Below are 25106 nucleotides of genomic sequence, written 5' to 3'. Positions count from 1 at the left end.
GCTGTGGCAATTTACTCAGTAATATTATGGTTCTGTTACTAATGAAAAAGAGGAGAATGGTTATCTCTGCTTCAGGAGCACCTAACTAAGCCATGGTTGGGGGCACACTGGAGAGATACATGATATGCTGTGTAAGCCGAGTGTTGTAGGAGACAGTTAGGCCCCCTGTAGAATGGCCTATGTTTGGGTAAGTTGAGGATGGGGAAGGGAGGGGTGGTGAGAGAAAACACATTAGGCCATGCAAGGGTCTTGGGAAGAGCACCCAGGAGAGGAGGCAGCAAAAGCAAAGGGCCTGAGGGTGGAAGAAACTTAGTGTATTTGAATAACCAAAAGTCAGGGTGGCCCATTGGCCAGACCACACAGGGACAGAGTTTGAACTCCATTTCAAGAGTGGTGAGAGGCCAGTAAGCGCTAAGCATGGAAGGACATGACACGTTTGCGTGTGAAAGTGTTTCAGTGGCTGCTGCCCAGAGGTGAAGGAGAGAGGAGGCAAGCTGCAGGCGCCCAGTGCCCTGGGTGAGAGCCAGTCACTGCACACGGAAAAGCTCTTTGGCAAGGTAAGTGCTGAGGCCAAACGTACTAAAGCAGGACGTGTTTGTTCCCGGCAGCCCTGAGAGACCAGCGTCATCCATCCCTCTCACGGGGGACAGACAGACAGACAACGACATTCTGGCATTCATCAAGGCCAGACAGAACATTCTACAGAGGAAATGTAAGTGCATCTTCTCTGTGGCTCCTTGGGGGCCACAGGTCACCCCACTTTGTCTGCCAATGCTGGGAGTGGAGGGGGGTGCCAAGGGCCAAGGCTGGAGCAAGCAATGAGGTGAAAGGAAGCAGGACTGGCTTTGCGATTACATCACATGTGCTTGGCCTCTGCTTCTTTCTGTAGAAAGTTCCAGAGGGAACATCAGAAACACTAAGACAGGACCAAAGGGGTGGTGGCCCATCTTCTCTTCCACCCCCCTTCCAGATCCTCAGCAACTTTTGTTCTCTGTTGCCAAAGGCAGCTCTCCTCTGCTCAGCCCTCTCCAAACAGGAAGGGGCTGAGTGATGGCTTGCTAACTGGTTGAACCCCAGGTTCCTACCAGTGCGTGACTCTTGCCGGTGAGTGGTAGGTATAAACACCACTTGAAGGGCCATGTAACAGCCACGAAAGATATATGTGCGGTGTGTTAGACAACAGGAAGGGAAAGAGAAGGCCCTTCCCGGCCTTTGTCACTGACCTGCCCCCTCTTCCTCTTGGCAGCTGCCCATCTGCTGTGAACAGGCCTTCTCTCCTCCTGTCTTCCTCCTCCCCAGACACGCACAGGGGCCAGCCCCGGGGCCCCTTGTCTGCTTTTAGTCTTAGCCTCACCCCAGCAATCCAAGAGCTACCAAACAGGCCTAGCATGCTCGCACTGTCAACAAGAAGCAGCAGGCTGTGATCCTAGACTGACTGACATGCCCTGAGGAGCCTCCACTCAACTTAACCACCTCCCTGCGGTTTGGACAGAGGAGGTTTGCACACAGACAGAGCCCCGCACATGACGGGTGGCCTTTCCCTCGTAGCCTTTGTGGGCAGCTAAGAGGCGCCCTTGCTGGACCGCCAGCTTCCTTGTTCCCGTTCTCTCTTCAGCACCAACAGCACCATTGTCTGGGCTTTCCCAAGGCCTGAGACAGGTCAGCTCTGCCTCCAACCTACTATGACAACTCGGCCACTTAACTGCCCCTTTCTCACCCTTAGTTTCCTTGTCTAGAATGAAAAAGTTGATTTGGGTTCAGTGATTTCCAAGGCCCTGTCTATCCCCAAAATTCCCTGTATGTGTCAGACACTGGACAGCACTGAACAGTCAGTGAACAAACCCTGTATTTATTGGGCACCACCTATGTATCAGGCTCTGTAGTAGTGAACAAGACAGAGTCCAACATAGACATTTGGAGGAGATGGAAGGTAAATATCAACAAATACCTAAGATCTGAGATCATGTGAGGTGCTATATGAAATAGCTAAAATGTGTAGTGTTGTGGAGAGCAACCGGGAAGACTGTTTAAGCTGGCTGGGTGGGGAGGCCTTTCTGGAGAGAGCTTCAAACTGATAGCTGAACAATGAGCATGGAGCAGCCACACTGTGAGTGAACTAAGCAGAAAGTGGACAGCCCTGGAGAGTAGGGAGAAGGTCAAAGTGGCTGGAGGACTGAACTGGAGAGCAGGGGCCAGATGACATGGGTTTGTGGGCAAAGGCAAGGGCCTTGGTTTTTATGCCAAATGTAGTAGGAACTCAGTGCAGAATTTAGACCATGTTGTGGTTGACCTGATTGGTCCTTTAGAAAGTTCTAGATGTGGTAAATATATCCTTACTGGGATTACTAAGCCCTAGGAAGGTCCAGGAAAGGGGTAAGGGTAGCCACTTGCCAACAAATTGGGCGTGAGATGTGGGGGAACGAGGCGAGCCAAGAGGGGTTACTGGTCTTCCAATCTGAGTAGCTGAGAGGATGGTGGTGCCGTTTCCCGGAATGAGGATGGAAGAGAGAGTGTGCACCAGAGGGAAGCAGGTGGAGAATTTAAGGGTTCTGGTGAACCCATGTGAACATCTGAGATCTCAGAGATGTTGAGTAGGCAGCTAACCCTGAGTCTGTCTGGAGTGCAGCAGAGAAGTCTGGCTTGGAAAAATAAATCTGGGCCTCTCACCTCTGGATGGTGTGGGAAACCATGCATGGGGCTGGCTAAAATTGACTTCAAAGAGAGCACATTGAGCCATTCCAGTTGCTGGCAGCAGATTCCTGGGGCACTACTGCTTTTAGCAGGAGATGGGAAGATTCAACCACAGACGCTGAGCTCAGCTGGGCTGAAATAAGGGCCATTGGGAGAAGGAAGGTGGCCGGGACAGGTCTGCAGGAGACAGTGCCCAAGGGGAAACAGGCCAGGAGAGCCAGCGCTGCTGAGGGGTGGTGTAAACAAGGACACACGTTGACCATTTTGCATGGTGTGGCGCTCCCGGAAAGTGCCCCCTTATTTAACCAAGGGGCTGGGACAATGGGAGCCCTGTTGGAGTGGAGAGGAGAGGAAGGTCGGTGACAGTGAACAATGGGTGACAACTCTTCCAGGGAGCGTAGGTGTGAAGAGAAAGAAAACTGGTGCTAAAGGGAAGCAGCCTGCTGAGAGAAGGAGGGTTTTGTTTTGTTGTAACGGTTACAAAGACCTGTTTATATACTGAAAGAAGGAAACTGATGATGTGGAAAGTGGACCAAAACCAAAGGAGAAAATCCTTTTTCCTTTGAGGAAGTGAGAGGGGACAGTGAGGGGACATAATTGGAAGGAGCATTGGCTTTTTGGGGGGCAGACCCCATCCCCTGGAACAATTCATAAGTCAACTGTCTACAAGTAAGTGTTGACTTTGAGTTGTATTTACTCAGCTTTTTGTACACATAATAGAGATGTTATCACTAACCTCTCAAAGAAGAGGCAACTGCCCGAAGTCTGCGTCAGGAAGTGGTCTACCTGCCCACCCCATGCCCAGCCAGTGGGGAGAGCTAGCCTGGGGGCTTTTATTAACGTGTGCATGGCATGTTCCTATTCAAAATTTTTTCATTTACATCATTCCATGTGATGCTTTTACACTCCTGTATGGTATGCACAGCCAAGAGTCTGAGCTCCCTTTTGATCAAGGTGAGGAAACCATGGCACATAGAGGTTGAATGATGGCAGAGCCAGGATGACCCAGGTTTTCTGCACTCCTTCCCCTGGGCACACTGTCTTGCAAAGCCACGCCGCTGTCTGAGTGTCTGGTTCTTGGCCTTCACCCTCCCTGAAGCTGGGAAGCTTTGTTCTCCAAACAAACAGCAACCTGGAAATAATTTATCAAAACAAACAAAAGTGGGAGGGTTCTATTTTTATTCTTAAGGGAAGGAAAATAATCCTGGGTTCTTAGTGACTATGGACCCACAAAGGAAGTTGAAGACAGGGTGACACGCGGGTCCTAGGTCGGGGCTGAAGGGCCAGCAGGTGCAGCCCTGGGGACTCAGCAGATGGCCCGGGTGCCTCCATGCAGCACTTTCTGCGCAGCCCACTTATCAGCTGCCCTGCCAAGCAAACACGTAGGCCCGGCCGGCACCTTCCCCAGCCAAAGCAAACACTTCCTTCTCCCCTGCCCTGGGCTCCCTCTGCTCTTAATTTAGTGACGCTGTGGTCTGGGCTTCTTCATGAGCTCTCATTATGGGGAATTTGTGGCCATCAGCCTGGGAACAGGAGCCCACAGAGGGTGATTTAACATAAGCCTCGCCCGCTGGCTCTTAGCCTTCGCCAAGGGCCAGGATGAATCTACATGATTTAGGATTTGGGGAAGCGTTTAAATCCCTGCCAGGGGCACATGTGGACAGGTATATCTCCCCCGGAAGGAGCGTTAGTCATCCACGATGTCAAATCTGCTGTTTCTAACTGCCAGGGATGGCTTTAAAATCTGAGAAAATGAGGTTAACCTCGATTGAGCTTTTTTTTTTTTAATTTTCCTGTCTCTGAGTTTGGAAGTATTTCCATCTAGACAGGAACTTGGGTGGGACCGCCGTGACCACGATGGCCTCTTCTCCAGCTAGTGCCAAGAAGAGGTTCTGCCCAGTGCCCCAGCCCCACCATCTCCACTCTGAGAAAGCTCCAGGCTCTCTCCATTGCTCAGGAGACTTCCCCAGAAAATGGAGAGAACATAGCAGGGGAGGCAGCGGAGCTACATGCAAGTGCTATCTCGGCCCTGTGTGACCTTGGGCAGGTCGCCTTCTCCACCTCCCGCTCAGGTCTGGCAAGTTCATATTCCATCCTCACCCAGTCGGTCAGCCTCTCCTGAGGTCGTGTCCATAGAAATCCCTGGTCAACCGCCAACCACCAGGGAATGGGGCAGGGAAGTTGGCCTTGTGGTGAGGCTTGGCCCCGCCCAGTGAGGTATGAGGCTTTAATGATTTACCTGTAGCATTGCCCTCCCCTGCAAAGCCAATCACAAGATCCCAATGCAGCTCCAGCATCTAAAGGTTCTTAAAGTAAGGATGAGCTAGAATCTGTGACGTTTAGTTTGTGTCCAAGCCATGCACGTGAGGGATCTTGTCTTGGAGTGTGGACTCTGAGCTCTGCTCTGCAGCGCTTCTCAGCACCCCCTCCCCAGCCATCACTGCACGTTCATGGAGGGCAGTGACTGACTCACACTCTTCTTGCTGCTTCCCTGGCAGCAGTAACTAATTCTGACCCAGGCTGCTAGTCAATGGAGCAGAATGACCAGGGCCCACTGCAGAGATTCTGCAAAGCTGTCCCAGGAGTGGCCTGGGCATCAGGATTTCTAAAGGGTCTCCCAGGGTTTCCAGCATGCAGCAAGTGCAAACTGTTGGGCCACAGTGACCAGAACACATCTCCTTCATGTGCTCTAGGGTGCCTTCCTGCCCTGACATTCAGTTAGAACAGCTAGGAACATCTTAAAAATAAGAACCATGTCTATTTAATTAAATAGCAAGACCCACACAGAAAGATCTAGAGGAATTTCTGAGTTGTTTTCAACCACTTCCCCCTGTTACCTCCCACATTCAGCGTGTCCTCCTGGAGAGTAGCCCATTCTCTCCAGTGTCAAGCAGGCCACGCCCACAATCCCACCCTGATCCCCATGGCCACACCCAGGTCCCCCGAGGCCACTCCCCAACTGCTGCAGCTACCTCATTCTTCAAATTCTCTGTCTAGTGTGATTTTTTAAAGCACTGTATTCATCACGCCATCTGGGAATCTTCAGAAATTCCCTTTTACTCTTATAATAGCCAAACTTCCACCAAAGTAACTGCCACTCATACCAGAATGTCACTCTACCCGTTCTCCTTCCAAGGAACCTAGGAGTTTTGTTAAAAATGCAGAATCATGTCCAGTGAGTTCAGGTGGGACGCCAGCATTGCCTCACTCTGGGAAATTACCTTGCTCTGTCCAGGTACCTCACCTGCTCCAGTGATTTGGAACTGAGGAAAGTAAGGCCCAGAGAACTAACATGATTTACCCAAAAGTGTTCACTGGGTTGAAGGCCCATCCTTGGCTAAAACTCAAAGGGCCTAGTTCTTAATCCAGAGAACCTTTTCCATGTGCAGCCATGGGAGGTGACAAGGTAAAGCCACGTAATCAGGAAGCACCGTGCCAGAATATAATTACTATCTGGAGCGAAAAGGCAAAGGAAGACTCTCTGTGAATTAAGTAGGGGTGTTTTGAAAACCTTGCGGCTCAGAGTGATGAAACTTTTGCAAAGGGAAAGGTGCATCTTCCTTTGCAACTTGGGGAGCAAAGGCAACCCAAGGCATCAGGGCCCTAAAGGGGGCACTGCCTGAGAGCAAGGGGCGTGGCACCTCGTCCCCTCACCCTCTGAACCTTGCACAGCCTAACCAAGAACAAACTGTCTCCTTTCAGGTTTGGGAAACAATTGAATTTGCAGTTAGCATCCAGCATTCCTGGTGGCCTAAGACTGGAGTACAGATGCAGGCACCTCCTCTCGCTGGCCCTGCCTGCTGCAATGATCGGTGGACTGCTGGGAGCAACTGGTGACTTGATTCCAATGGAGGGCTCGCCATTCCTTATGGGTGGTATTCTGGAGGCTGCCAGGGAGGCTGAGGCTGGGCTGGTGGTGCCATCCTTGCTGTAGCTCTGTTGACAGGATCCAGCATCAGGCAATGCCAAGGGCAAGACAAGGGCTTCTGCTCACTCTTGGAGTAGTGTTTCTCATACACAATTATAAACCATCATGAAATGAAACCGTAATAAAGTAGAGGAAGGGAGACTCTCACTGGTGGAATGCAGGGGCAGGGATAATGGGCTATTTCTTAGCTCTGTACCAGCTTGCTCCCCTGCCCCATCCCCTAGTGTCGAAGCCTAGGAATAACTGGGCAGGCCAGCAGGTCAGAGCCACAGCAAGGCAGTGAAACACAGGGCATCTTGATGGCCAGCCCCCAGACCACACCGCCCATATCACCCTGACGGCCCACAGGCAGCACGTGAACCAGCGGTATCTCCAGGACACACACACCCTGCAGGGTCTAAGGACACTTCAGCACCCAGAGAGCAGTGGATGGCTTCCAGGAGTTTGCAGAGAGCATGAGAGGAGCATTGTGAATTCCTTGGGCCTCCCAACCTTACCCAGTCACTTGGGATGCTACAGGATTGAGCTGAAACACCCCAAACCCACGGGGGGAGTAGCTGCCCAGGGTCTTGTCTTGGAGAACCTCCCGCACCCCAGATGCCAGCTCCCTAATACAGATCCTGTGGAAGGTGGGCCAGCCCCAGAGACCTGCCACCTGTATGCGGGCATGGCGGCAGGGTGCCAAGTCAGCTGCACTGCGAGAGTCGGGGCACGGGAGAGCAGCACCTGGAAATGAAGCAATGGAATAAAAGTGCTTGTCCACTACTTTTTTATCTGTCTATAAATGCAAGATCTTGCCACCCTGGCAAGAGAGCAGAGAGGAACTACAATATAACTGGCTCTTCACCCCCATCTCCACCCACCTCCATTTGAGGTCTAGGTCAAAGATCATGTGCCAGAGAAGATAAGGTCCTTACATTTCAAAGCTGACATGTCCACAGACCACCTCTAACCCATACCCCGTCTTTATCATTAGAAAACTGACACAAAGATAAAGCCCTGGCTTGTTGATATACTTCTAGTTAGTGGCAAATGTCCCCACCTTAAGGGTCTTTTCCTGACCAGCCCATCTAGCTAAGCCAGTACTCTATTTTAATTTTCTTCATCACTACTTGACAAATCAGCTTTCTTTTTATCTGCTTGCTTTTTTGTGGCCTGCAACCCCCTCACAAGACTAAAAGCTCCATGACATCACTGTGCCCCCAGCACAAGTCGGTACTAGACAGTCCTTCAATTACCAAGCAACAGAGGCAGAATGCAGCTCTCCTGGTGTCTCCCTGAGGCTTCTCTCTGGCTCCGTGTCTGAGCCCATGGGGCAGTGTGGCGTTTCTGGTCCACTTCTGGCCCTCACAGTTCTATGGCATGTAGTAAGTCCTCAATAAAATCTGTAGAACTAGGGGAAGGCCACACAGAGCCCTTACAGCCTGATTCTAGGGGCCTCCCCCAGCATCAATGGGGCTCACATGCAAATGTACACACACTGTCGGGAGTCCCGAGATAGCACAGAGTTTGCAGAGTCCCTCAAAAAAAACATCCATGTTGCTGGCATGCCTTCTGTGCCCTGGCCCTCCAGAGCTGGTTAATCTATTGATGTTAGATCTCCCACTGAGAAGTTACCTCCTGGATCCAAGGCCTTATTGATGTGTATGCAGGGTGTGAACTGGCCTCCTGGAGCATTACAAGGCAGAAGTGGAAACAGAGAGAACAAAAGTAGCTGGTGAATCTTGAGACACTGGTGTCCTGCTGAGGGGATCATAGGGAAAGTATGAGCAGCAACCGGGAAGGGAGCCATCAGCTCTGAAGTGCCCTCTGAAAGTCCCCTATGGAAGCTGGGCCTTTAATGTGGACACCTGCTTAAAGGCAGTGCATGGTACCCAAAGTTCATTGGCCTCTGTGAATGGGAGAAATGAATGGAAAGTTCTGAAGAGACTCCAGCAGTGCAGCTGGGCTCCCTAGAGCCATGGAAATCAAGAATACTTGTGTGCACTGCAGGCCTAAATATGGAGCTTGCCAAAATGCCTTCAGGAAAGCAGTCTGGCCAGTGCCTGCAGCCCAGTTCTTAACTAGGGTTCCACTGGCTCTGCTACTCCCTTGGTAGGCATGTGACTTGCTGGGATCTTGCAAAAAGAAGTGGGGGAGTGAGAATTTAGAATGCAGACAGAGAAACTGTGGTAGATTAGATAACTAGCCTTAATCCTTCACCCCTGTAATAGAATTATCCATCCAAAGCTTTGCCATGATCTCATGGGGACTTACTTTCCTACGCCTTCAATTTGGGCTTTGTCCTGTGACTTGCTTTGGCCCATGGGAGGTCAGCAGATGTTATGTAAGCAGAGACTTGAAAAGTACTTGCTTAGTTAACTTGCCCATTGCACTCCAGCCATCAACCCCAGGTAGCTGCTGCTTCTTCAGCCTGCATCCCAAAACATAGAAAGAACAGACCTAAGCCGAACCTGCATCATGGAACCAAGCCTTTCAGCCCAGTCTGGGTCAGCTGACCCCTGAGAATAAATGCTGTGGTTGTAAGCCACTGAGACTTAGGGTAGTTTGTTATGCACCATTAATTGTAGCAATAGCCATCTGAGAGAGAAACTGAAACACAGCATATGACCAGATCCAGATTATCTCAAAATTCATTCTGCCTCTTCCTGCTGCTTGTTGAAAGGCACTTGAGAGTAGGTGGCATGTGAAAGACTAAGGCCATGACAGCACCATGGGCCCTGGTTTACCCTCCAGCTTTAGATAACTGGAGACTAGGCAAAAGGTGGTTGCTTTCAGATATTGGATAAAACAGTAACAGGACACTGATCCTAAGAGAAGAGAAACAAATGGGGTGAGCCCTAGGATTGCCCAACTTACTGCCTGCAAAATGTTCGAGCTGCAGTTCTGGAAGGGGGAACCCAGGGTGCCTAGCAGTTTCCTTGAGTTGAGGAATTGGAGCAGGGAGTTCAAGGAGGTTAAGGTGGCTTAGATTTGCAAGGCAGAGTAGTGCCAGAAATGAGTGAGCTGCAGGCAGGGAGGGAGGAAATGGGTGAGGGGGGAGGTAGGAAAAAGGAAGGGAGGAAGAAGGAGGGGGAAAGGGGCCACCTCTGGAGCTCTGAAGAAGGCGCTCTTGAATCTTCAGCCAACTGCTAATTAATACTTACACGTGAGGAAATCACCCAAGGCTGGGGGAGGAACCACCAGAAAGGAGCAGGCAGAATGATGTCTGGAGATAGCCCAGGCTGGGGAATAGTTCACGTCTCAGCAGCCAGAATGGAGAAACCTCTTCACAAGAGTGGTCGGGAAACACAGCAGGCAGTTGCCTCAAAAGTGGGGCCAAGCCATCCCTAGATAAGGACTGCTCTGCTTCTGCCTGACAAAGCTTAAAAAGCAAGTCTCAAAGGAGTCCAACGGTTTCCAGTAGGATTCAAGAAAGTTCAGTCACAGAACAAAGCTCAAAAATGCATAAATGAACACATGAAATAAAGAAAAAAATCAGCAGCCAACAACGTGGAATTCACCATATCCGGCATGCAGTATTAAAAAAATCACCATGCAAAGAAGCAGAAAAATAGGACGCAAAGGAGAAAAACCAATCAATAGCAATAGAAACCGACTCAGGAATGACCAGGTTGATAGATAAACTAGACGAGGACATTTTTCAAATGCTCTGGATGTGTGTTTAAAATATAGGCAGAAAGATGCCCTTGGGATTCCATAAGTGTAAGCGCTACTCATTCATCGGGTCATTCTTTTGACAATGACATCCCACCCGCTGTGCTAAGTTCTGATGAGTCGGTGGTAACCAGGAAAAATGGCCTGCCTTTGGGGAACTTACATTACAAATAGGGATTCAGACAGTGAAAAATAAGCAAGAAAATCTGAACTAAGGAGCTGGGGGTGGGATAGTTTGGGGCTCGGATCCCGTCCAGGTGGGTATGAGTGTGGAGCTGGGGTGGGGATAGAGAGGAAGGCAGCAGAGGAAGGCTTAGGACCAGGGTGGTGGTTCAGTGGTAGGGCTGAGCGGCTGAAGAGAAACACAGAACATGACAAATAGGGGATTTCTTGGAATTTGGGTCTTGTGAGAATAGGGGGTCTAGAGTATTCTGTGGCGTGTATGCAGGGGTTGCCAGACCTCTGAGACAGAGGAGGTGTGGAAAGGCTGGCTGTGAATGTAGAAAGTTATCAGTGTGTATGTGAAATGAGAAACTCTGGATATGAGACGTGGCCTCTGGGTATGACCCTGGATGCTTCATTCGGCAAGGGAGCGGGTGGGTTAACTTTAGTGCTGACTGTTTTATTTGGGGTTTTAATGGCCAAGCGCCAACCCACAGGGCTGAACCAATTTTATGCACATTGACAGTAAACTCAGAGCAAAGAACAGGCAGGAAACTAGTTAAGTGCTCCTTCCTCTCAATTCACTCAACTCCATGTCTCCAGAAGGCCAGCCTTCCTTCCCCAGACCAGCCCCATCCCCACTCTGGTCCCAGGTGTGAGACACTATTGTCATCTATTGTCTCTTCTCTGAAATGTCTTTTGGGTGTGCCTTTTCCAGCACCCTTCTTTGACCCAGGCAAGGAGATCTGTTCAGCGGTGCCTCAGAGGACCTTGCATTTAAAGTGCCTGAAGGTTTTCAGGCCTCCCCCTGGTGCTGGGACCTGCCATTGCCAACAACATCATCCATGTGGGCCACCTCTAGTCCAGACCAGGCCCCATGTGAGCCTCATTCCCCCTTCTTCCTTCACAGAGTGCTCTGTAGCACATGCCTGGGGTTGACCATATGCCCAGGGGCCCCAGGCCTCATGCTTATGGCGTTCTCAATAGCACAGCCTGTACCAAACGCCTTCCCATCCACCTGGCATCCCCCCTCTGCTGGGATAACTTCCTGGGATAACCTTCCAGATGAAATACCCCCACCCAAATTTTGCCTCAAGGTCTGTTCTAAGTCCAACTTAGGCAAGGTCATCTATTTCAGAATCTTAGGGGGAGGGACCTCTTGTAATCCGCTCTTTGGGCTGGTGAAAGTGGGAAGCCCCAACTTCACCCAGAGACCCATTCTTAACTGTGCTACCTATTGGGTCCCAGGGAAATATTTTATATGAGGAAGCTTTCATGTGAGAAAGGTTTCACATGCTGGTCTAAGAAGCAATGGCAATTTCTCAATAAGGTCAGTAACAGGTGTGTTTGTTTGTTTTGAGCCTTTCCCTGGATTCACCCCTCACCCCTCTGCTACTCACATCTTGGCCAGAGATCTGATCTCCTCTCTGGAGATCACACTCACTGGCCTTGAGGGCAGGTCCTGGAGACCTGCACCACCCAGCCCCCACACAGAAGATTCTCCTACACCCCCATTGCTGGGAACCTCCATAGCCCAGACCAATGTGTAGAACTTGTCCCTCAGCCCCCAGATCCTGTCTAGTAGGTGGGCTGGGGAGGGCGGCAGGACTTTAACCAAGGCTCCTGCTCTCTGCTTGCCCTTCCCCCTGCAGGGGACGCACCCGGGGCAGGTGGGCCTTATCTTCTCCCCTCAGTTCCGGCTTGAAAAGCGCCCTTCTTCATTTGTGCGGATATGTGCCTATTGAGTGACTCCATCAGCAAATACCGATGTTGGATGGCAGGGTGGGCGGCCTGTCCTTTCCTTATCTCGGGGCTCACTCAGATGGAAAGAGGCCCCAACGCCCGGCTGCTCTGTTTACTCTGAATTCTCTGCCCATTGTACATGAAATTGATCTAGGGGGGTTTTGTTTTTCTTCTTTTTCCTCCAATCTCCTTATTAGTTCAGCCTCAGAAAGTCCCTTATCACTGCCGGATGTCAGGCCACACTCTGCCATCAGGCTTGGCTATGTCAGACTCTCCATTAATTGATTTTACCCTCCCCCTGGGGAGCACAAATTGGCTCTGCCCATTAGCAGCAATAATTCCCTGAAAGGGATTATAAATCATGCCCTGGGGCCATCCATCTCTCACTAAGGATGTGTCCCCCTGTGGGGAGGAGTTGGGCAGGGACACAAGACCTTTGTGGGCAGGGGAGTTCCCCCCTCAACCTGGCCAAGTGAGGCCACCCACAGCTGACCAGAAAAAGAAGCTCACCCAGGCAGCACCTGAAGTGAGTATTGATGAGGAGACAGTGTGCTTTGAGGATCTCTTGAGTTGAGATCCCTCCACCGATTCCACCATCATGTTACCATTCTTTGGCCCTGTCTTCTCAAGTCCCCCATTAAATCAGAAGTGCTCCTGAAAAAGACACTGTCCCAAGTCCAGTCAGGTAACACCAGCCTCTGGGTGGTTTTCAGACACCTGAGTGTGAGAGGAGGAGACGAGTGGGCAACCAGAAGAGAACAGAGAGGGAGGCGCACCAGAAGGGGGAGGGCCGCCAGGAAAGGATGGGGTGCCTACAGTTGTGTCCACCACTGCCAGCACACAGCAGGTTCTGAGTGGGTTCTGTGTAGGTGTAGTTCCTGAATGAAGGTAGCGCTTTGCCCACCCTAGTCATGGACCACTTTCCGCCCAGGTGCTGAGGGAAGGAGTCCCTGTGATGGCTGCCCTAGCCCTCCGCACCCCAGTTGGCAGCATCCCTCTGGCCCAACGTGTTCACCCCTTTCTCCCATGCAGATAGTGCATCCTCTCTCCCTTCATCCCCCTCCGCCTAGAACAACCGCTGTGACCTGTGGATGGTGGCCAGACGGGTCAGAGCTAACGAGCTTGTTGCTAAGTCCTACCTGAGATCCCCCGACAACAGCAGACAAGTTTCCTAAATGGTGAGCGAGAGACCTCTTCAGAGAGTGAGCAATGTGCATGCAATAAAATAGGATTTGATTATCACGCGGCATTGCGGGCATAACGACAACCGGAGCCGAGTCTGCAGTGACGCGAGGGTGGCCAAGACTGTCACCCAGTCCCCAAAACATAAAAACTGGTCCAGGCCAAGTTTTGTGACTCCAGGTGCTGTTTTTTTCTCTCCAAGTCAAACCAACATCCCCACACTCAGCAGGCCCTCTGGGATGCTGGGAATGAGGATGACCTGGGACGACGCTGGATCTCTAGGCAGCATAGGGAGCCCAGGCCCCAGCATTGCTGAGCAGGTGGCTGCCGCCCCGACAGGCCCCACCTAAACCACAGGACAGCTTGGCCCCTTCAATGCTCCTTACAGTGGCCCCCTGGGATGGCCTCCACACCCTGCTGCAGTCATGGGCCTAGGTGGCCTGTTACTGTCCTGGTCTTGGCCTTAGAACACATGAAGAGGCCTGAGTCACCGCCTCTTTCTTGGTCGTCCACAAACACTGGTGCCTCCTCATCCAAGACCCCCAGCAGGTACCTGAAACTGCAGAGCCCATGTGTGCATTTCTTCTTAAACATACATACCCAAGATAGAGTCTAATTTCTACATTAGGCACAGTAAGGGATTAACAGCAGCAACTAAAATAGAACAAATATAATACACTATAAGAGAAGTGATGTGACTATGGTTTCTCTCTCAAAATCTTTTTGTATATAGTATTTTGGGGCACGGTTAACCACAGTAACAGAAACAGAGGAAAGTAAAACCACAGATAAGGGAGGATACTGAACTTGCAAATAGTACATTTCTTCCCCTTGCTTTCATCTTCTGTCAGTCTCTCTCCCTCTCCTTCCCATACGCCCCCTTTCTTTTTTTATATTTATTTATGCATACAAGAACTGGGGTGTAAGCCAGAGGTGCAGGGGCGGCGTGGGGTGTGGTGAGAGGATTCACCAGAAAGAGTGGGGAGCAGAAATACAGATCTACTGAAATACACTGCTGAGGGGAGCAGCGGCCGAGACAGGAGAGGTCTGCTGTGACATGTGGGTGGCTCCCTGGCTGGAGATGGAATTCATGCTGCAGTGGCTGGCGAGAGCCTGATAGCGCCACCAGAAACCATGGCTGCTTGTCCTGGACATGCTCACCCTTCATGGTGGCACCTGGAATGGAATGCTCTCACCCCATCTCCAGACCAGACAGCAGAGAGGCTGCCTGACCCAAGGACACCAGACACCTGTGAAGTGGCCATGGGAGAAGATGTTCTTGGCTACTCAGCCTTCGCAGAGACAAAGCAGAGGGCAGCAGGAGCAGGTGCTGGCATGTGCCAGGAGGTCAGGCTGGAGGAGAACTCCAAGGCTGAGAGAGAGGGGAGGGGCACAGAACAGATGGGAGATTCTATGCTGGGACCAGAGGAAGGTGCGCCCCTCAGGGGAGCGACAGGACGTGTTAACAATAGAGGGTTAAGAGTGAGCATGTGGCCTGGTTGTTCCAGAACCCTGGCTGCTCCTGGCTTCCTACTACAGGTTATTTTGATTACCTGAGATAACTGGCATGTGCTCCTATTGCTTCCAACCCAAATAAGCCTTGAACAATTAGAAACAGAAAAAGAAACTCACGTAACCATTGCGGAGTAACAACATACCCAACAGCGGCTTAAACAAATAAGGCTTATGTTTCTAACATGAAAAGAGATCTAGGGACAAGATCTAGGGATCACAAAGATGCTCACCTGACCCTTCCCTTGCAGACCTGAGATGGCTTAGCCCATCCAGCCACCTGAGCGTTCAGGGAGACAGGGCAAGGTAAGGCGAGTGGGGGTGACCCTTTGTCAAGGTCAGACAACTCTGCCCCAAACCTGACCTGGCCCTGGTCACCGGCAATGCTTTGCCTGCAGGTGCACAGAGCCAGAGACACTGGGACTGGCTAGTGTGGGAACATAAAGGCCCAGCTCCCCCGTCTCTCCTTGGAGCATACTGCATGTGTACCCTGAGGGCTCCCCAGGAACCTTGGGGAGGGAGGGACTCTAGTGCCTAGGGTGTCCCTGCTTATCCCAAGCCCTCTTGTATTTCACCTACTTCACTGCACACACAAATCCCTCTTCAGGGCTGCTCCTGGGGAGCCCAGCCAAAGTTGGGGATAGCAGGGTTGCCACCATGGTTTGGACCAGTCAAGCTGCTTCTGGGACAGCAAGTATAAGAGAGGGGTTCTGTTAGCCAGGAAGGAGGGAAAGGCTATGGGGCAGGGTGCTCCCCCCCCGCCCCTGCACAGATCATTACAGAAAATGCATGCAGAGACCCTGGCCCCTCAGACTGATGGTAGGGATGGGAAATGGTGCCACCACTTTGGAAAACAGTCTGGTGGTTCCTCAAAAACTTCAAGTAGAAGTGACCTATGAGGCAACCACTCCACTCCTAGGCAAAAGGAGTGATATACATTCATAGCAGCTTCATGTAAAGTAGCCCCAAAGTGGAAACCATCCAATATCTGCCCGTCAGACGGATTAAAAAAAAAAAACATGATATAGCTACATAATGAAATATGATTTGGTCATAGAGAGGAGCGAAGTACCATTACATGCTACATATGACATGGGTGAACCTCAAAACTGCGCTGGCTGAAAAAGCCAGACACAAAGGGATGTATGTTGTATGATCCCAGCTAGATGAAGTGGGGGTTCCTTAGAGGCAGAAAGCAGATGAGTGGTGCCAGGGGCAGGAGGGAGGGGAGGCTAGAGGTGCCCTTCTCTTTGAGGTGACGATAGCCAGCCATTCAAGACTAAAAACCATTCGATCATGTGCTTCGAATGTGTACACGGTATAGTATGTGAATTATATCTCAATAATGTTGTTAATATGTATACACACAAGCAAAAAGAGCAAGAAGGGAAACACGCTTGATTCCACCTGTCCAGGGCAGGCCACTGTTAATACCCCAAGGCCAGGATACCCTTCTAGCTTCCTTTCTGTTCACACATGCATCTCACTAACCCGCTCTCTCTTTATGGGAACCTGCTAACGGATTTCAAGCAAGGACAATCATCAACAGAATCTATGAAGTGAACGCGTCCCATTTATTAGGAGCTTCAACCCTATTACTGTTCCTTGTGTGACTGTCATTTGTCTATTTGCTTTGCCCTGATTTGTCACCCAGTTTACTCATCCTCAGATTCTTCCAATAGGCATGTCCATTCTCCTAGCCCCATTTTGTAGCCAAGGCAACTGAGTACAAGGTTTATTCACACCCATTCTGATTTCTTCCCAGCTCCCAAGCTTGGGGGCTTGGAGGTGTCATGGGTGAGATAGTGGGGGCTACTGAGGGACCCCAATTGGATCCGGACTGTTTGGAGGAAACGTATTTGGTCCAGAAACACTATCCAGCTTGGAGACACCGGGTGAGACACGATAACCTTGGGAAGACCTGGTAGGTCTCTTTGAGGGGTCTATGCCTCTAACTTGCTGCTCTCCATGAAAAAAAAAAAAAAAAAAAGAGGGCCGGGTGGGGGGTGGCAGGCCTGTTTGCACTAGAGACACTTAGTGCAACCAAGCTGAGCCGCACTGTTCAAACAGACTCCCCAGCCTCTAGACACCTGTGCTGAGGAGGGCGAGGCAGCCAGGAGGCTGGGCGCAGGTCCCTGAGCACGGAATCCTCGCCTGCCTCCCATCTCTCCTCCTCTGACCAGCCCCAGCACCCTGGGCAGAGTCCCGGCCACGCCATGCCCCGAGCTGGGCTCTGTAGCTGCTGGGGTGGCCGTGTGCTGCCCCTGCTGCTGGCCTATGTCTGCTACCTGCTGCTGGGCGCCAGCATCTTCCAGCTCCTGGAGAAGCAGGCAGAGGCACAGTCCAGGGACCAGTTCCAGCTGGAGAAACTTCGCTTCCTGGAGAACTACACCTGCCTGGACCAGTGGGCCCTGGAGCAGTTTGTGCAGGTGAAGGGGGCATGCTGGCATGGGATGATGGGCAGAACAGGGGTTATGGCAGGTCCAGAGCCACCACCCAGGGACCGATGGCCTGTCTGGAAGCAGAGAGTAGTGGGAACAGGGAGACCTGTAACCGGGAGCCTCTGTGACATTGGATAAGTCATTTAACCTCTCTAACTCCCTAATTTCCCCATCTATAAGGTGAGAATAGTTATATCTGTGCTGGAGACTTTGCACAGCTGATTTAAAGCACTTGCTAAGCTGCCATTTGTTGCATCAACTAGATCTGTGTGTCAGGGTCATCCACACTGTGCAAGCCTTCACCCACACTCTGCGCTCCCCTGCCTGGTGCCTGCTGCTGCTCCTTCTGTGCTCCCCCACTCATGTCCCTGTAATGACACACTCAGGGCTGCAGGTGGGTGACAGATAAATGGCAAGAGAAGCCACCATGTGGGCCTGTGTGGTAAGATTCCAGCTGGGGCTCGACTTGGTGAGCAGCAGCCGGGAGGCTGACCCTTTTAGTACTGTGCCCACTGGGGGCTCTTTCTGCCTGGAACCCTTCTGCTCCCCTGCACAAACTCTAGGGCCCCAGCACCCTCTCACCCAGTAACAAACAACACCCCATTTCGTGTGGGAAATTGAATGCATTTGAGACCAGGGTTTTGAGGGAACAGTACCACCCACCACAAAGAAACAAACCAAGTGCAGGATCGTTGCAATAATATTAGGTATTTATTGAACATTTACAACCTACTTAGAACAGAGGGGAGCAGGGTGAAACCAGACATGATCTAGCACCTGGGGCCCAAGGTATTGCTTGTGTTTCCTCATAATACCTATTACTGTCCCTCTCTCTGGTTCGTAGATGGGTATGAAGCACAGAGAGGAGTGTGTTGACCAAGGCTGCACAGCTGGTGGAAAAACCAGAACTTAAACCCAGGTTGTCTGCCCTTCAACACAGAAATTAGCATAAATGGTAGAGGGGATAAGAGATAGCCTTGGGCAGTGGTTGTCAGAGTGTGACTTCTGGTCCAGTGGCATCAAAACCCTCTAAGTGCTTGTTAGAAATGCCAATGAGCATGCCCATCCTGGACCCTCCAAATCAGGAGCTCCAGGGGCTGGGAAGAAGGCCATGGGTTACCAGCCCTCAGGGGAAGCCAATGGCCCCTTGAGATGGAGAATAAGTGGACTAGACTATGATGGGTGGGCAGGGAGTTGACAGAGAAATTTCTAGAGCTGTAACAGACCCAGCCAGGACCTGCCTTTTAGGAAAAGAGGCTTCTGGTCCCAGGTTTCCTTGTCCACAGAAGTATACATCTAGGGCCAAATCAGGGCACGAGGGGTGCAGGGGCTTCCCACGACTTTAGAGGGTAAGGCAGAGGCCCTGGAGGCTCTGAAACCTCTTCCTCCCCAGCCCAGGGTCAGAGGCGAAATCCAGGAGCAGCATAGCATGGAAGGGACATATTTACCTCTATTACGAGAGGAGGGAAGCAGTAGATTTGACTGTAACCCCAAGGGTGGTGCCACTGACTAACCCCACCCCCTGACTCCCCAAGGGAGCTAGGATATCCTTGTCCCTGAAAATCCTTTGTTTCTTGGGAGGGACCTTATTTACCAGGGGACATCTAGCTGAGAAGCAGAAAAATACTGGGACAAGAATAACACATTACTGTTCCAATCACAAGACAAAAAGGCTAAACACACTATTCAAGATTGCATCCATTGGGAACAAGACTCATGTCTGATTTTATCCATCATGTGTGGACAAGAATGGAAGGCCCACAATCAGCAGCCCACGCTGGCTGACATCAAGACCCCTGTCAGGGGGATGGAGAGCCTCAGGTCTGCCAAGGGGCCAGCCCTGGTCCAGGGCAAGTACTGCTCCCAAGGGTGAAGGTCTCTAGGCGGTGGGTGTGTTCCTGAATGTTTGGTCCTGGCCCTCCGGATGTGTGGGAAAGAGAGAGAGGTCAAAGTTCAAATGTGAAGAGGTCAGATCCTGTCAAAGTGAGAAGAAGCAGAAGCCCATGTCAAGACGCTTCAGACTGGCCCTGCCCCTGGGAGCCACCCCCAGCCTGTTGGGAGTTGACTCACACGCCCAGTGGGGACACTGTTTCCACGGTTACTAGGAGCTAGAAGTGCCCTACCCCACCTCCTCCTGCTGCCTTTGGCTTGTGCTGCTGTCCTGAGGCAACTCACAGTTACAGGGGAGGCTGTTGGGGAGCAGACAGGTGAGGGAGCCCCGCACATCTCCCAGAGGGCTGGACCCAGGGACAGAAGGATTTAGGCTTGAGCCTTCAGGGGTTCTGGTCCTGTAAGTATGCACAAAGCTAGCACACATATGCAACATACAGTATCCATATATGCATCACATGTATACAACACACCACACACATATACCGCCAACTCTCTCACACACACAGTCTTTGCCCCGCTTCTGGTGGAATTTCTCAAGTCGGCCTGGGCTGGGGCTCACTAGGGGGCAGCAAAGAGCGCGGCTGCCTGTTCACCTGGAAGCTGGAGGCACACAAGGTTCTGTTCCCCACCCTCAGCCTCATGGGAAGGCAGCCCCATGGCTCCTGTATAGTCCCCAAACCCTATGTTCCCCAGTAAACCTTTCCTGGCACACCCAACCTGAAATCTTCCCATTGCCCTGACAACCCATTTGCATCTCAGCCTTGACCATAGGCAGCATCTCCCACCTGGTCCACTCCTGAAGCATCCTCTACCTCATCTCCTTAGGCCCATTTCTCCTCCACCAGTCCATGCGCACACCCACGGCTTGGCTGGACTGGCCAGCAGAAAGGCAACAGCTTTGGAATCCAATGACCTTGGACAACCGAAACTGAGTGGCCCTGAGCCTTAGTTTCCTTTTCCATGAAATTGGACTGACATGATCTAAGAATATCATTTCATGAGGTGACACCAAAGCCGTAGCTTGGCCAAGAGCCAGTGCAGTCAGGCTTCATCCTCTCCCCCCATACCCACAGGTCATCCTGGAAGCCTGGGTGAAGGGCGTGAACCCCAAAGGCAATTCCACCAACCCCAGCAACTGGGACTTCGGCAGCAGTTTCTTCTTCGCAGGCACGGTCGTCACCACCATAGGTAAAGAGTCAGGTGGAGAAGGCTCCCCCATGCCTCTTCCTGAGTCTGGGTTCCTCAAAAGCAGATGCTGAGACAAGGATGTGGTTTATCTAGAGATGGTTTCAGAAGTATGAATAGAGAAGTGGGGATGTGTAACAAGAAAGAGAGAAAATGGGAGAAAGTTTGCATTAATGAGCAGGTTATTGGTTAGGGTGGCAGGGGTTCAGTTCCCCTGGGGACCTCCTAAGAGACTAGGCAGAGTCCATCCTCAGAACAGATCTTTGAGGGGCAAGAAAGCAGGGGTGTTTATGCACCAACATCTACCTTCTTGGTTGAAAACTGGTCCTGGAGATATTCATTCTCTAGCATTTCAGACCTGCCCACAGTTCAGGTACACTCCTGGACCCAGAAAAAATCTCTCAGGCAGAGAAAAATGCAGAGATGTGGGGTGGAAGTCATCTGTACACAGAAACTGTCCACTTAAGCTGCAGGTGATACCCCAAGTTCCTGGGGGACGAGCCACCACTAACGTCTTCTATACCCTCAGCCAAAAAACTCATGCCTCCTCCTGGAAGGAAATGCCAGACCCCTGCTAACCCAGTCTCCCCATCCAGCCTATTAAGTCTAATTCCATACAACTTCCTTGATCAAAGGTGACATATAGCACAGATGGAGTAGGAGGAGGGGCCACAAACTTGGATCAGACCCAGGCTCAGCCCTCAAGGAGCTTCCCATCCCATGATAAGATAAACCAAAAGGACTAGTTCAGACACAGTGGATAATTAAATAAAAGCCACACAAAAGCACTGTGGGCAACTATACCCTGTAGCAAGGAGGGCGTGACAGTCAGGAGGGTTTCCTGGAGGTAATGTATTTGAGATGGACCTTTGAAGATAAATGGGATTCTCATAAGAAGAGATCATTCTAGCAGAGGGTGGGAAAAGTGCTCCTGGGAACAGGGGAGCTTTCTCTCCCCCCACCCCCTCAGAAGTGGTGGAAGACAACCTCCCTCTGCAGAGTCTGGGGGTGAGTAGGAACTCTCTCTTCTCCATCTATGGACACGCCTCTTCCCCCTACAGGATACGGGAATCTGGCACCCAGCACGGAGGCAGGCCAAGTCTTCTGTGTCTTCTATGCCCTGGTGGGCATCCCACTCAACGTGGTCTTCCTCAACCACCTGGGCACAGGGCTACGTGCCCACCTGGTCACCCTTGAGAGATGGGAGGACCAGCCCAGGCGCTCCCAGGTAGGGACAGCCCTGCAGAAGTCGACCCTGAGACAGAGGTTTGCAGGCAGGGTGTTAGGGGTTGATGGCCATGGAAGGAGAGGTTGGAGGTGAGGGAGAAGCTGAATCGCTGGTTTGCAATGCAGGCTGAGCTTGGCCAACCCCTCAAGGAGCCAGGCAACATGTGTGGGCCGTCGGAGTTGACCAGCAGTAGGCTTGTTCGGCCAGCACTGGGGTAACCACCTCAATCAAGCACTGGGGTAACCTACCCCCCTCCAAGTTGGACCAGGCAGTTCTCTGTAGATGAGGTGTGCCCTGACAGAGCCAATAGCTGAAGGTGATACCTGGTCAGTAAGGTCTTCTTCGACCATCTATGTGGGACAAATCCATGGGCATCACACAACTCCAACATCCTTTCTTGTGGTCAGAAACAAACTCCAAACCCACCCAGCATGCCTTCAGTGTCCTCCCCATTGCTCAGTCCCTCAAAAGGCCAGGCACCTGGGAGGGGAGGTACAAAGGAATCTGGGACAGTTCAGCAACAGTCCTTTGTCCCAGATCTCAGTCTTGGGGAGAGAGCTATACAAATGTGATTCCCTAAGCCCAAGGAGTCTTCAAATTCCAAAAAAAAATTTTAAGATTTATTTCTTTATGCATACAAGAACTGGGGTACAGGCCAGAGGTGCCAAGGTGGGGGGTGTGGTGACAAGATTCACCAGAGACATAATGGGTAAGCAGAACAGGCAGATCTACCAAAATACACTGCTGAGGGGAGTAGCAGGGGAGACAAAAGAGGTCTACTGAGCCATATGGATTGCTCCCTGGCTAGACGGGGATCGAATTCGTGCTGCAGAGGCTGTGAATAGCTTCATAGTGCTGTGCTTGAGCCACCAGGGAGACCCCAAATTCCAAATTCTAACCTGGCCCACTAACACAATCCCTCTGACCAAGTTGTCTCCGGCCTGGGCAAGATCATGTGCACTGAGATACAACCCCAGCCCAAAGGTCTGCAGGGCAGGCAGGACAGGGACCTACCCGTGGCCCAGTCCCACTTTCAGATTTGTCCAGGCACCCCCACAAACACTCCATACTATCCTGGTTCCTTCCAAATGGCCTCAAAGACACACTCCCTTTTCCCCAGCTACTGCAGATCCTGGGCCTGGCTCTGTTCATGGCCCTGGGGACGCTGGTGGTTCTCATCTTCCCACCTATGGTCTTCAGCCATGTGGAGGGCTGGAGCATCAGCGAGGGCTTCTACTTTGCCTTCATCACTCTCAGCACCATTGGCTTCGGGGACTACGTTGTCGGTAAGGAGGCATTTATCTCTGATAGGGGCCGCAGGGCTCAGGGGGTGGGGAAATGTCAGCCTGGATAACCACTGAGGATCAGAGAACCCCTGATTGATGCAGGGAGATGAGTGACCTGTGGGACTATACTGACTTCTCAGCAAGTCACTGGTTGGAAACAATCACCCTTTTCCCTGGGTCCTCTATTGCTGATCCTTGTAATGGGGGTGCTGGCAGGGTAAAGCCTGGGAGGTGACTATGTCCTGAGTCCTCTGGCATTCTTCCCTGCCAGGCACAGACCCCAGCAAGCATTATCTCTCAGTGTACCGGAGCTTGGCGGCCATCTGGATCCTCCTGGGCCTGGCGTGGCTCGCGCTGGTGCTCCCACTCGGCCCCCTGCTTCTGCGCAGGTGCTCCCAACTCTGGCTGCTCAGCAGGAGTCTTGGCCTCAAGGAAAGAGGAGTCTCTGAGACCCATGGACTCCCCAGACCTTCAAAGATTCCCATCTCTGCATGAGGTTCCCCCGGGAGCCCTTCTGAGCTTCCCCAGCCACCCCATATGCCCTCCGGATTTCCTGCCCCACCTCCTCCTCTGCCGGTCCACTCACTTCCCAGCCAGGGCTGGTCTCAGGAGTTCCCTGAAGAGAGAAAGCAGATAAGAGTGTCCAACAAGGTAACAGAAAGGAGATACAGAGAGAGGGTGAAGACAGATGTGTGTGAAGCCACACGTATGCCACTGTCCCAGAGCCCTGTGCTTTTCCCCCTCAAAAGACTCAACCTGGAAAAGTGGAATCCAGACATGGATCACTGTGGCCCATTACCCATTGTCCTCCCTGGCCCCCTCCCAGGAGACCTTATACATGACAGCAAACAAAGGGTGACTTTGTTTTTGCCTCATTTGCTACCTGCACAATGTGCATTCATCAGGAACAATGGGCTCCCCCATTGTGTGTCTCAGGCACTGTACCGGGCTCTGGAAATGCAGCACCGACTGTTCCTACCCTCCATGTGCATTTCGTCGAGTGGAGGGACTGAATAAGCAGAGAGGTAACTCCAACCTAGTGCCCAGGACATGGTGAGAACCCACAGGAGTGTCACTCGGGGAGGGTCGGGGAGAAGAAAGGGCTGGTAGGAACTTTGAAGCCCTCTTAGTGCAAATAGGATGTCACGAAGCTACCCTGTGGGGAAGCAAGTTGCCACTTCCCCTGGCCCCATGGTTTAGAGCTGACCATGAACAAGGCTTAGGAGTTCATGGGTATCCATCGACTCTCCTGGGCATGGCCTCCCCTGGTCTCACACAGGTCATCCCTTCACCTCATCACCCCTTCTGAGTTCCTGTCTTCTCAGTAGTCTTTCCAAACACCTCCCAGGAAAATGGAGAGTCAGCAGCTCCCAGGAGACTTCTAGGAAATCAGCGCCAAGGAGGCTGGGCCCCCCCTTGGAATGCACTCTGCGGCTCTGGCCCTTCTGCCAGACTGACCACTCTAGCCAGGAGGAGAAGAGAGATTTAGACCAGTCCATCCCAAGACCAGTCCATCCCAAGACCAGCCTCACCAAGGACTGCAAACCTCAGCGCCTACCTCTCCCAGCAAGGCAGGCCCATAGTGGCCAGGGACCTCTGGATAGGGCAGGGGCAAGAAGGTGAAGCAGAGGCGATCCCAGTGCAAGATCAGGGAAGCCTCTGCAGCAGCCAGGAGAGCAGGGTGACACCCTAGGACTTCCTGATGTGGAGGAGAGGCGTGGGACACTGAGGACCCCCATGGACGCCTGCCATGCCCTGGGCCCTTCCTCCATTCTGGATGGGGGAGGAAGTTAGGGGGCCTCTTCAGAAGCAGGGAATGAACAAGTCCATTGTCGAGGATCCTCTGCTTCCCAAGCCCATGGACAAGTAGTGATCAGCTGGGGTCCCTCCTTCTTGGATACACAAAGATGGTGTGGGGAAAACTCAGGGAGGACTTGACTGGCAGCAAGTCCTTGGCGATAATCCCAGAGTTGGAGGACTTGGGCGGGGGTCCTAAGACAATAAACTTGGCTTCTACTTGCTCTTCACCGGGTGTGGTCTCCAGGAGTTTCTCCCACTGTTTGCTGCAGGGCAGGCTGGGGGTTCTGGCCCCTTCCCTCTCTGTGTCTGCCTCCAGCAGCCGTCCCCTTCCCTCCAGTCAGGCCTGGGGCTGGGCACTCCACACATCTGAAGGCGGAGTCAGATGCCCACAACCCAGG

General features: G+C 51.9%; 2 protein-coding genes across 3 annotated transcripts in view; both read left to right on the top strand.

Moving 5' to 3' along the window:
• The window catches only part of KIF6 (kinesin family member 6), a 436358-nt gene extending 426739 nt beyond the window's left edge, over window positions 1-9619 (top strand). For both annotated transcript variants that reach the window (XM_037519645.2, XM_054698762.1), the window contains 2 exons: window positions 609-712; window positions 6394-9619. In XM_037519645.2, the coding sequence (XP_037375542.2) occupies window positions 609-712; window positions 6394-6410 (121 nt within the window). In that variant the 3' untranslated portion in view covers window positions 6411-9619. The remainder of the gene's footprint in view (window positions 1-608; window positions 713-6393) is intronic.
• Window positions 9620-16894: 7275 nt separating this feature from the next.
• KCNK16 (potassium two pore domain channel subfamily K member 16) lies at window positions 16895-24922 on the top strand. The gene is made up of 5 exons (XM_037519644.2): window positions 16895-17304; window positions 20283-20397; window positions 21456-21622; window positions 22743-22908; window positions 23180-24922. The coding sequence occupies exons 1-5, from the start codon at window positions 17092-17094 to the stop codon at window positions 23401-23403; spliced, it is 885 nt and encodes a 294-aa protein (XP_037375541.1). The 5' UTR covers window positions 16895-17091; the 3' UTR covers window positions 23404-24922.
• Window positions 24923-25106: the final 184 nt, after the last annotated feature.

Source organism: Talpa occidentalis, unplaced genomic scaffold (assembly GCF_014898055.3).
Source record: "Talpa occidentalis isolate TD23 unplaced genomic scaffold, MPIMG_talOcc4v2.1 talOcc4.2, whole genome shotgun sequence".
In the NCBI taxonomy this organism is placed as follows: domain Eukaryota; kingdom Metazoa; phylum Chordata; class Mammalia; order Eulipotyphla; family Talpidae; genus Talpa; species Talpa occidentalis.
The sequence above is the reverse complement of the archived record's forward strand: the minus strand, read 5'-3'. Positions and strand labels throughout refer to the sequence as shown.

Excerpts from the sequence above, each read along its gene's own strand:
- KCNK16 (XM_037519644.2), top strand. The coding sequence starts at position 17,092 with ATGCCCCGAGCTGGGCTCTGTAGCTGCTGGGGTGGCCGTGTGCTGCCC. Across the intron at positions 20,398-21,455 it reads CACGGTCGTCACCACCATAG|GATACGGGAATCTGGCACCC; the intron begins GTAAAGAGTCAG and ends TTCCCCCTACAG. Across the intron at positions 21,623-22,742 it reads ACCAGCCCAGGCGCTCCCAG|CTACTGCAGATCCTGGGCCT; the intron begins GTAGGGACAGCC and ends CCTTTTCCCCAG.